The 12,670-nt window shown below is 32.7% G+C and overlaps 1 protein-coding gene across 1 annotated transcript in view; it reads right to left on the bottom strand.

The window, feature by feature from the left end:
• Positions 1-12,670, bottom strand: part of LOC129219273 (sushi, von Willebrand factor type A, EGF and pentraxin domain-containing protein 1-like) — a 370,742-nt gene that overhangs the window by 108,312 nt on the left and 249,760 nt on the right. The window contains exons 8-9 of the mRNA XM_054853606.1: positions 10,921-11,094; positions 6,353-6,532 (exon numbers count right to left, since the gene is read on the bottom strand). Of these exons, the coding sequence (XP_054709581.1) occupies positions 6,353-6,532; positions 10,921-11,094 (354 nt within the window). The remainder of the gene's footprint in view (positions 1-6,352; positions 6,533-10,920; positions 11,095-12,670) is intronic.

Raw genomic sequence — 12,670 nt, 5'->3', positions numbered from 1 at the left:
ATAACTGTATGTAGAAGAAAAAATTAGGAACTTAATCTTAAGAACTTATTTGGATCAGTTAATCAGGACGGTGGAGGTTTTCTAGTGTGAGGGTGCATATCAGCATCAGGACTTGGTAGTTTGTAATTTTTTGATGAAATAATGAATCATGCTGTTCCTTTAAATATTTTAATAACCAATTTTGAACTCTTAGCCAAAAATTTGGTTATTGGAAACAACTTTGTTTTTCATCAAGATAACGATAAGAAGCACACGGTTTTCAACGTTTGCGTCTAGTGCCTCGAAAATTGTCCTAAAGTTTAGAAAATACTCCCTCAATCTCTAGATTTTAACTTAATGTAACGTATTTAGAGATACCTGGGAGCTAGATTTCGAAAATAGGGCTTTAAAACGAAAGTAGAGCTAGAAACAGTAAGACTCGAAGTGTGGTTGAACACTTACTCAGAAATTACGCAAAAAAAAAAGAAAGAAAAAGAATGAAATCTATTCCCATACGTTTAAAAAGTGTTATGAATACTGTAGGATATTCTACTAATTAATAACTTAATAAAAAGTTAGATTATTCAATAAGATATAGACATTTTATAAAGTGTACGAAGACTTTTGTGAGATGAAATTTCCGGCACTTTTTGGTTTTTGATTTTTAAAAAATTAAGTTTTAATATTTTTGAAAAACTTTTCATGTAGTTTTGTTAAAAATTGATCATAGATCTTATAATCAAATACCCATTCCGAAATATTAATTGTAACCAATGGATTGGGGCCTATTTCGTTGAAAGTCGTAGGTGTACGCAGACTTTTGGGAGCCACTGTATATAAATGAATGTTTGTCTGTATGTCATCCATGAACTTAAAAACTACCCGGCAGATTTGGCTGAAACTTTCACCGTTTGTTATTTTTGGTACTGGGAATGTTTATAGACCAGTTCGAAAAAAATCCGATCGATAGTTCCTTTTCTATTCCAATTTAAGCCACAATCCATTGGATAAATACGAATAAAATTATCGACTGCAGAAATTAATTCGCGTGAAAGATCTCATTGCTAAGAAGTTAGCTGTTGCCATTTTTCTTGAGTTTGAACAAATAAATTTTTTTTTATTGTTTTATGGCTTTTCATGCAACGGGGGGATTTAAAACTTTTTCTATTTGATATTTTTAGCGATTGATTGATCTTGCAAACTGCGTGAGTACAAAATTTGAGTGTAGTCACGCTTCACTTGATACCTGGACCGATTATTATGAAAATGGCTATATATATGTATTTTTCCACGGAGAAGGTGCATAATATGCTCATAGAAGCCACTCGCCACCAGGTGGCACTGCAGAGTAGCAACTTCTGCCCCGTTCAACCGATTGTCATGAAAATCAGTATAATGATGTATTTCTTTGTTGGCGTAGCAACGCGCGTCGGGTACAGCTAGTAATTACATATATAAGAAAGTAAGAAATATTCCTTTTATACCGACATCCAGAGAAAAGATTTCCTTAAAGCTGAGATTACCAAAAAAAAAGTACTAACTTAATTGGACTGCATTCTTTTCTCTGAATATTATATACATAAAAACAAATATACATATAAAAACAATTTAAATAAAAAAATATTTATCCTATACCATCATCAAGAGAAAAGACCTCATTAAAGCTGAGATTACCAACAAACTGGTATAAAATTAATTTGCCTGCTTCTTTTTCTTGAATGTCACATTTAAACTTCTGCATTTACATTACAAGAATCGCTAAAGTTTGTCAAGCCTAATTTTTTAACCCCCGACACACAAAGGGAGGGGGTTATAAGTTTGACGTGTCTGTGTATCTGTCTGTGGCTCTCTAGTGCATAACGGATGGACCGATAAAAAAAAAAAAAATTCGTTCGAAACGAGAGTTGACCGAGAATGTTCTTAGCTAGGTTGCGTCCCTTGGATGACTTTAAATATCAAATATATTAATTAAAAACCTCTAAAAAAATTTTCCCGATTTTTGCAGCGAAAATATATTTAAAAATTAAAAAATTTTTGTACCAAAGTAAAAAGTATTTTTTTCTGCGTCTGACTGAATGTGTTTCGAACTTCCATGTTACATAGAATTCGAATCATGACGTTTTTTCAACACGCTTTTATTAACTTCACCTGTATGTATGTATGTATGTATCTTGTAACGGAATCTTGCAGCTCAAATTTCGTCCACTTCCTGCGATCGGATTCTTTTGAAATTTGGCACGCGACCTCAGACCCGATGACAATGCAATATTCTATAATCAAATTAATTAATTAACCCTTTTAATTGTTAGTTTCCTCCAATTTTAATCAATATTTTGGCATAAATTCAACAATGTGAAAAAGGAAAAAATAAAAAAAAACGTATTAAAAAATGCTCGCAAAAATTATTTAAAAATATCTACAAAATATTTTTAATTTTTCTGCATCAGACAAAATTTGTTCCAATGTTCCAAGGTAATTAGAACATGAAATATAATTGTTTTTAACTAATTTCATGCCAAAATTTAGGTGAGCCTTCAAATGGAAATTCATTGCTGAACAGACCATCGTTTAACAAAACTTTTATTCAAATGCATCTCAAATTTTCAAAGTAATGTAGATATGATTTCCGCACACATACATCGATGACTGAGATGGATTAGCTGGATTAGACAATTACCTCACAGGCAATTTATCAGCGAAGTTGAATGTTTTTTAGAGCTCGGCTATTACACTTTAAGGGGTACAGTTGCTCTTTTTGGAGTTCAAGAGAACACGTTTCAAATGCCACCCGAGACCTTTAGTCGCATTTTTTGGGCAAATTTCATGACTATAAAAGATTTTGAACAATGTTGAAATGAATATTTTTTCGTAAAACAAGTTCAACTAAAAAGAAGAAAATAAAATAATATTTTAAAAAACTAAAAAAACACGCTTTCGTAGCAAAATGAACTAAAAAGTAAAAAATAATCTTTGGATGATAGTAGTTGACCAATCATTTAATTTTAATGCAATACAAAAAAGCGTGGGGGGCTTCTTTTCAGTTGTCTTGAATTTCTTCCATTTGTTGTCCATGCAAAAATGTAAATAGACAGCACCCCACGATTTTTTGTATTACATTAAAATTAAATGATTGGTCACTTACTATCATCCAAAGATAATTTTTTTGTTTTTTAGTTAATTTTGCTACGAAAGCGCGTTTTTTTAGTTTTTAAAAATATTGTTTTATTAAAGCCGAATTTAAATACGGCTAAGCCGTTATTCAGGCGATTGGTAACCGAATTCATTGTTGGTCGATAAGGAAACAAAACGCAATGATTTAAAATTTCTATCTGCTTTTATCTTTCCCACTTGATTTTACATTTGCGATTCAGCCGGGGTTTTTAAAAATTTTTGATTTCAGTAACTTGTTTATAGTACAATGCTTAATTTAAAGCGTTTATTTGAAACTGCATCTCGACGAAAGCATTGAGTTTTAATACTAGATTTTAATTGTTTTCAAAAACACTCAGTGGGCACACACAGAAATATAAGTTCTGCACCTTCTTTTAACAATCAATTTTTAGATCATCCCCTTTCATGTGAAAATTCTATCCAACCCTCTGTAAACAGGTGTTACGTATTCTAAAGCGTAATTACCATGTGCATCAAGGTGTGAAAGCTTGTGTATTGTCCAAAAATCTTCTGGCAGAAATTACGTGTTGACTTTTGTCGCAGTTTCTCACCATGTTCTGCTTTTCAATAATAGTAGCAGCCGAAGCAAATGTTAGAAAATTGTATTAAAGGTACTTTCTGCGGGAGAGAAACCGATGCTAAATAAATAAATTTTGACGATTCTTTGTCTTGCATTAAAGTTTTAGTTAATCAGCCGAGATACTTATGTTATGTTCTTCTTCGTCTCTTGTCGTATTAGAAGGATAAATAAAATAGTTACTGTAGAACTTCAGTTATTCGAACTCCTATTATCCGAGTCGTTGATTATCTGCATTGCTTTTGGAATTGGGTTGCTTCCCATTTTTCAAAAATATTCTTTTTTTGAAAAAGCAGGTTCAAAAACATGGGATAAGTTTTTTTTTCTCTTAATTTTGACTTATCTTCTCTCGTAAAAAAAATAATCTTAAACGACATTCAGCCGTTGTTTTCATTTTCGTTGCTGACAGCAGAAGTGAGCAAATCGCAAAGGGTTATCAGAGTAAAGTTTCAGGACACTGCCAAGCTTCACTAAATGAATATTTTATTTAACCAACAATTCTTGTTCCGTTATTAAATTGTTCGCGGTAAAAAAAAAAAAAAAAAAAAAAAAAAAAAAAAAAAAAAAAAAAAAAAAAAAAAAAAAAAACATTAAAAGGTGATATCTTGGCTGAAAAGACAGCCACGCACTCCTAGAGCCGATATATAGACAGGCCGACGCATCAGCTTAAGTTTAGCCTTTTTGGATCGGATTTTTCATTGTTGCACTGCCAGGGTTACTATAACAAAGTTTCGGATTTCGCCAAATTTGCCGAAAATAATACTTTATTTAATAAACAATTCACGTGCCGCTGATAATCGCTCGCAGTGAACAATCACCAAACGCGATTACTCGCCAGAAAAGACAACCACTCAAACACGCGCTCCGATCCAAAAAGGCTGATCTTAAGCTGATGCGTCGGCTCGTATATATAGGGGCCTTACGCACTCCGATTCAAGACAGCCTTCATCACTCGTGACGTCACACGGTGAAACATTTTGGTTTAAAAATCAAGACATTTAAAAAAATTAAATAAAAATTAAATGTTGGGGAAATAAAAGTATTTTCTACTAATTTCAGTGACTAAAAGTAGTACTTTTGACTAAAGGAAACATTCCCATTGCAATTTACAGAATAATAATTCCGTCTACGTGTTCTTCCCTCCGTGAAACTAGTCAAACAGTTTACTATGTGTGTGACTTAGATATTCAGCAAACAATAACTTTCATTTAAAGTACGGTGTGTACATACTGTACTAATATACAGTATCTGTAAGTTCGCTCAACAAGTAAAAATGTCGCTTTTCAATTTATTATTTAAAAGCTCTTTCTTTAAAAAAATAGTATTTTTCTCCCATTTTCAACTTGCGTGCAAAAATTAATTACAATACACCTTTTTTCGGACAAAATTAAATTATCAAAACCTTTGACTACCCAAATGGGATCCTGTCCAAATTGATTCTGATGAAAGGAGTTATAGCATTTAACCTTTACGCGTAAAAAACTTTGTCCACTAATGATATCACAACTTTTAAAAATATATTTGATCCCTCTCCCCTTTGTCAAAAAGTGTCACACTTCACCTTACCTCCTTCCCTTTCCTTGTCACTTTTCCCGCTAATTTCCTTAAAAAGATCTTATAAAAAATGAATGATGTCACAACTCTTCTTACCCTCTCCTCTCTCCACCTTAAAGCTTGACTTCATTTGTGGACAGCTCCTTAGTAAAAATGCGTAAACTATGTGTTTCAATGTACCAACCAGAGCTCCCGGATGTGAGGTCTGTATGACCTCCAAAAAATGTCATTCAATAAATTGTTTCGTACAAAAAATTCGGCGAAGCAGCCTTTTGGTTTTTAAAATGGTTTTTTTTAACGCGATCGTAGATCCTCATAATGTAGGTGCTTGTGCATGCTAATATTTTGTCTTTTTCTGAAAAATTTGGAGTTTAATTCAGTACCCTATCCATGTATTCCTTAGTGGAAACGAAATGTCCCATTCGTAATGCAATTAAAAGCTAAATTCTATTTAAACGATTGAAAATGCGATGAAAAGCTAAATTTTATTTACATGATGGAATTTGCAATGAAAATCTAAATTCAGTTAAAAGGATTGGAAATGTAAATTTTATTAAAATGATTGAACATGCGATGAAAACCAAAACTCTATTTAAGCGTGGGGAAAAAAAAAAAAAAAAAGAACCGGAACACTTTACTAACTTGAAGTATTTTTAACACTTCTAATTCCCTCTTCTGTGTTTTTTTTTCTTAAAAAAAAATAAATTGCAATTTTCTTGATAAGGGCAAATGACATCAATTGGTAGGCATATTAGTAACTTTTCGAGTTTTCCCCAGCAATCAGGTCCTTTGGTCTTACGAAAATAGAATGCTTACTATAAAAAATTTACAAGTTCTAAGTTCATGATTTTTCCTTTTATTCTTCAATTGAAATTTATACCAATGAATTTTACTGACTCCCACATGAGATTAGCACATGAGGGGAAAAAGTACGAATCGATAACTTTTTTAATTCCCCGTCCCCTATCTTTCCATTCACTTCGCAACGGATCTTTTGACAGTTTACTATCATTTCAGAAATATAAAATTTCGAGAGCATATTTTTTGCTTAAAGAATGGAAACTACCTCACCTGGAGCACAAGACGGAACATGGGTCCACGTGCCGTTGTTGCATGACACGGGCGGTCCATTGTAGATGACGTCATAACGGGCCAGGCACGTGATGTTGATTTCTACCCCATGAAGTACTCGTGCACCCGGAGAAAAATCCGTAAAATTTCCCTGCTCCATTTCAGGCACAATACAAGGGGCTAAAACAAGTGAGAGAAGAAGAAAATATTAAAAATAACTTGTCATAAGACATTTGAGGCAGTGAGAAGCAAAGGGATGCAAGTGGCGAAATTAAAAATTTGGAGATAACCGGTACAAATGGCAGGTGAACACCTCCTCTGTCTTGGGGCAAGAGATAGTACTAGTAGCCCTGGTAGGTGCTGTTGTACAGAAAGATTTAGAAAAATGAAAAAGCAAAATTATCATAAGATGAACGAGTAAATTAGCAAGTTATCATAACGTGGAACCGTAACATGGGCAGGCCAATTGGCGTAAAATTCATCATACATTATATGTAAATGTACAGGCGAGCCAAAAGACCTTTTAATTTTCTACTACGGGCAAAGCCGTGCGGGTGCCACTAGCGTTACAATAATACACATAATTTGCTCCTTATGACAGTATATTTGTTGAATATTTTCATGAAGTGAAGATGATTAAATGTGTTTTTTGATAGACTTAAAGTTATAATTCTTATTGTGAATATTTCGGAAGGGGGGGGGGGGCGGGATCTACATTAAATATATTACCAAAGAAATGAAAGAGGAACAACACGACAGCATGATATAATGTATGTGACATAAAACGATAAACCATTCAACAATCATTTTTCCGCAAAATAAAAAATAACAATTAATAACAAAATAGGAATCTTTTCCTCTCAGAAGATAGAAAAGCAGTCTGATTAAATTCCTGAGCCGTTTCAAGTAACACATTATCTGTAGAAATGCTACAGATTGTGATAACATAATTGTATGTAACAGCTTAAATATCATATGATGGATAACAAAAAGTTATTTGCAATTGATAAGAATATGCCCTAGAGCCGAGTATGTTTGAAAATAATTAGAAGAGATAATATTTTCTTCTTTTGCAGTAATATAAGATTGGCGGAAAATAATGCTAAAATTAATTACAGTTGTTTACGGTTTTACGTCATTAACGTCTGAAAGCATTCATGTTAAGGATTGTTACGTTTAATTTGCATTATAATGTGTGGAGAAAATAAGCAGCTTTTATATTATTTAATTATAAATTTTAGATACGTTATTTAACATAATTGACGAATTAACTTTTTTCTTGCTTTCGCGGGGCATTATTTTTTGAAAGAATGATTTATTGCACGTTTTGAACAGAAATAGTAAGAGCTGTTGATTTTTAAAAATAGGCAAAATATGGTAATTGACTTATATTAAAGTATTTTACATGTCAGTCACATTTATCAACAATGACTTTTGACAATGGTATTAAGCAGTTCGAACTTTGCGCTAAGTGTTCATCTGCACAGGCTTCTCTTTCTCACATTTTATCCTGTTTGGGGCTCATCAGACGGGACCTGTTTGGTGATCTTTACTGGTCTTGAACTTCTTCAGGGTGAAGGGATTCATAGACCTGATCTAGCTCTGCGGATCTCGGGGATGAGAAATAACAACACGTGTCAGTCACTTACCAAGACTTTAACTTTTTGTTTAAAAATCATCCACAAATTTTTTGGGTATTCAATTACGACATTAAAGCCGACTTAAACCGAAAATAAACCAGGTTTTTAAAACAATGTAATGTTACAAATTCTGTAAATAGTAATTATTTTTGTGATTAATTTGTTGTAATCTGGCTAAAATAGGCGTTTATTCCATTATTTTTCATCTAAAATTATCTTAGTAACGTAACCTATAAATAGCTTCTTGTAATGTACATACAACCCCCTAACACTTGACTGAAGTATACGGCCTCCCATTTCTGAATGATAAGATTTGTGAATGGAATAAAAAGAAAATATGAGAAAGTTGTACAATTTTGTCGAACTTTCCAAAGCAGTATAAAAGCCGCGTGGCATTTGAATGGGAGAGTCATTTTTGTTTTTTAAACTGTCTGAGTTTCGTCTGAGCGGTTAGCTCTGTTATTGTGTGTATTAGCCTTTGCGCTGTTTTTTTTTTTGCATATTGTGATGTAAAAACGTGTGTGACCGTTGAGTTTACTGTGTTAATTGATATTTTCCTAATTGTTATGGTTAATTTAACAGTTGTTAACGGTATTTCTTGCACATAGTTGTAAATAAATCTCCTGCGTTTTACTCAAGAAGTGTGTCGTCATTTAAAGAAAGTTTGAAGTTGCATTGAACGCGTAACGGTATATTTTGCGCGGAGTATAACAAAATACTTCTGTTTCAAAGTGTCAGACAGTCACACGTTAAATTGCCCTATCGTCATATATTTTATAGCGGATGATCGAGTAACGCTTTTTATGTCATCAACAATGAAACTCGCTCCACTGTATGAAAATTTGATAATATCTTTTGGCAATGTTGGCACGCAGGGTACTGCTTTATTTTGACAGGACTGAACTGGATCCAGTAACTTCAGTTCTGCAATCATTTTAGGAGGATGAAAAAACGAAAAGTTGGTCAATTATGAACGCTATTTACTGTAGTTTAGGGTTAATCCATTGGAGTTAGGGTTAAAATGCCAACTATCAAAATATCACCAAACAGGCATTGACTTCGTTCTAATGTAGAAGCAATTTTCAACCTTCATACCTTGACGGGCGATTTTCTAGTTATAATTATAATTACAGCCCGGATTATATTTGCATATACACTCGCATATTTTTGCTTCTTGTAACGTAAGTGTGTATAAATGCATAAAGACGGCATTTTTTTTTTTTTTTAAACAAATGAACATAACTTCAACTTTTATTTGTTTTCAGATTTTGTAACAACTTTCTGGTATCCCAAAAGTAATAAAGAAGGGGGGGGGGGAACAGGGGACAAAGATAGCGATCTGGAATTAATAATACTTGTTAAAAAAGAAACATTTAATAAGCCTGAACGACAGATATTTGAGTTGCAATAGCAAAACTATAATGTTATTTTTTAGTATAGTTGCTCTTACTTGATCGTAAAAATACGCTAAAAAGCAGGAAAAGTATATTCAGGAAAACAGACATGATTTTTTTTGTTAGAAAAAACCAATAGTTCATATTTTATAGTGTTTACTGAATATTTTCAGCATTTTTAGTGCATATTTGAGATGATTTTTAGTGTATATAATCCGGGATTTAACCAAAATAAAATATGCGACTTACATTTTTGATTTTACTTGTTAATACACGGCATAAAATTGAGGTAAACAAACTTGATTGGCATTTAAAATGAAAGAGGGTCTGCGGGGGGGGGGGGGGGCGGATTTAGATAAATCCTAACTGTTTTTAATAGTTAGGCATTACTTCTAATTAAAGAAAAGAAACCAAAATAGAGGATTACTCCAAAGGTTATTCAAACAATGATTAACTCCTTTGAAAAAATTAAGGGGGCAGAATTTAAACTGTTTATGTCATCCCCTGTAAACTTTTTAAAAATGGATTGAGCTGATCTCGACACAAAACGCTTTTTATACGATTAAAGGGGGCAAAGCGAAATGATACGATATTTTCACAGTTTACTGCGCTACCTATTAAACAGTGTTTTAACAATATAGTAGTAGATCCCAGTTGAAAAATGATAAGTTCCAAATGTCAAGGAAAAATATTTTATAGTTTATTAAAAATAATTTTCCTTTCCATAAAATGATAAAGTTTATGCAATTAATGTCTAAGTTATTGATCGCGATCTACTGACGTCCAGTGCAGTACTTAATTACTTAATATTAGGCACGTTTTGATTTTAAATGTTTGATACAATTTGTGAAATGTATGCGGGATAAAGTGAAATAGCTCATTTCCTTACTTATTCATTTATTTATTGAGTCACTTACGCGTTGATCAATTCATTAATTTGGTTAAATTTCTTCATTGATTTATTCACTTGTTTATTTATTCATTCAGTTATTTTCGGTTTCATTCGCTACTTTGTTCAATATTTTTTTTCTCATGTATTAATAAAATTATTAATGAACTACTTATAAGTTGTTTATTGCTTCATTTTTTACTCATTTCTTCATTTCTTTCTTTATTTTTTCCTGCCCCCCATTTCATGAAAAATATTTTAATAATAATAATAATAAAAAATCTTTAGGAGAAATAGCTTACCTTTTACTTTACTACCCCATGCAAACGTGGGGTAAAATTTACTGCCAAAAAAAAAAAAAAAAAAAAAACCCTTCAATGCAAGTTTTATTATAAAATATATTGTTTTTTATTTATGCATTGTTATTTTCAAACCAAATTTCCGACTGGTTCATTTTGAAAAAGGTAAGTTATCGTAACTTACTGGTTAGTTATATTAAAGAAGTTCTCCCCACATTCTTCTACACGTTCTTTGGAACTTAACTACGAAATTCATTCTAATGCAATACTAAGAAAAAAAAAAACAATAGAATGCAATATCGTCGTAAAGTATTATTTTAAAAACAAAATCGAGGGAATACCTTACCTAAGCACTTTGGAATAGGATTGGACCAGTTTCCGTCATTTCTACACGTCGTTGCGGAGCTCCCCTCCATTTTCATGCCATCGAAACAATGGAAAATGACAGTTGAGCCAAGACTGTAGCTCCTACCCTCGAAGTACCCGTTGTAAAAAGGCCCAGGATCATCACATTTGATTTCTACACAAATAAAATGCATCATATTTCGACAAATATGTCTTTTTACAATTCAAATACATAGTTATAAATTTGCATCAAACTTGTTTAAATGAAATAGAAACTAAGACCTTTTAAACACGAGGCAATTCAGTTGAAAAACCTTTCGGATGGGCAAATATCAAGAATTGCGAACTGGTAGAAAAGTGAAGTGTCCGGCATCCTTCATACTGTTACCTAAAGTATATTATCGTTGCTTACTTAAAACGTAAGTTTATTAGTGTACTAAATTACAAGTTTACTTACGGCTGTTTTGCCGATATTTTTCAATCTCCTTTTTGGCCATTTCTGCTTTCATACCGCACTCACAAAGTTTCTACTTGAAATACAAGCTTACCTCAGTTGCCACTTGGTGGCGTTTTTGCTCTTGTCTTCTCATTGGATGAATTGTGGGGGGGGGGGACGTTTTTGCTGTGTAACAATGATAGCCACTAATAGCCAATCAGGTTCATACACGTGCTATTGAGATCGTATATAAGATCGCGGGTTAGTGGATGAAATAATACTTGGATGCAGTGGCGTAGCCATGGGGGGATAGGGGTGTCAGAACCCCCCCCCCATGAGCCCCAGAACAATATATATGTATATATACATATATATATATTATATATGTATATGATATGTATATATATATATATATATATATATATATATATATATATATATATATATATATATATATATATAGATATATATAGTATAAACTTGTGGGCATGGCTTAACTTTAAACTTCAGAAAAAATTACCCCTCCCCCCAAGGATTTTTTCTCTCAACGCCACTGCTTGGATGGCTGTCTTGAATAACAGTAATGTGTAGTATTATAGGATTCTTGTCATGTAGTATTAGTGGTGCATATTAGTCTTTAGCTGCTGTTCGGCTGTGGTATAAGTGATGGAGTTGTATAGATGATATGGGTAATTAGTTTAAATTTCTCCGATTATTTCTACTTGTCTATTAAATGACAGTTTAAAATGTTTACCCAAAGGCCCAGTTATTTTTTTTGCATACTCTTAACCAGTTTTTAACTTATTACCATTTTTTAACCGTTAATAAATGGTTTATTGATTTTAAAAAGGATTTATGTGTCATATTCAACAGTCTACATGTATTCATGTAGTATATATTTCTGAAAAACGTTAGGTATGCTAACACACACAACGGTCAGATCATTAGTAATGCTAAGCACATGTGTCGCTACCATTCTCATCCTGATGAGTTGAATCAGCTTTTTAGTTGATTCAGCTTATGGGGACATTTCCAGGTGTTCGCTCTATATCCAGAACCATCGAACCAGTCTACTGGGAACTGGCATCTTGTTGACTGACAGAAACAACTACAAATTTGATATTTATCTAATTTTCCCAGAATATCAAAAAAAAAAAAATACTATTCATTATTTTCGCACACGCGCATCAGTTCAAACTCAGACTACATGGGACAAAATTTCATCCACACAAAGCAAGCTATTCGCTTATCGTTCTTCCTCTGTACCCAGTGTTCTTCTATATTATAGAGAGGGGCTACGTATATACATAGCTAT

The sequence above is a fragment of the Uloborus diversus genome, chromosome 1 (assembly GCF_026930045.1).
Source record: "Uloborus diversus isolate 005 chromosome 1, Udiv.v.3.1, whole genome shotgun sequence".
Lineage (NCBI taxonomy): Eukaryota > Metazoa > Arthropoda > Arachnida > Araneae > Uloboridae > Uloborus > Uloborus diversus.
Note: the sequence above shows the minus strand (reverse complement) of the source record. Positions and strands in the feature narration are given on the sequence as shown.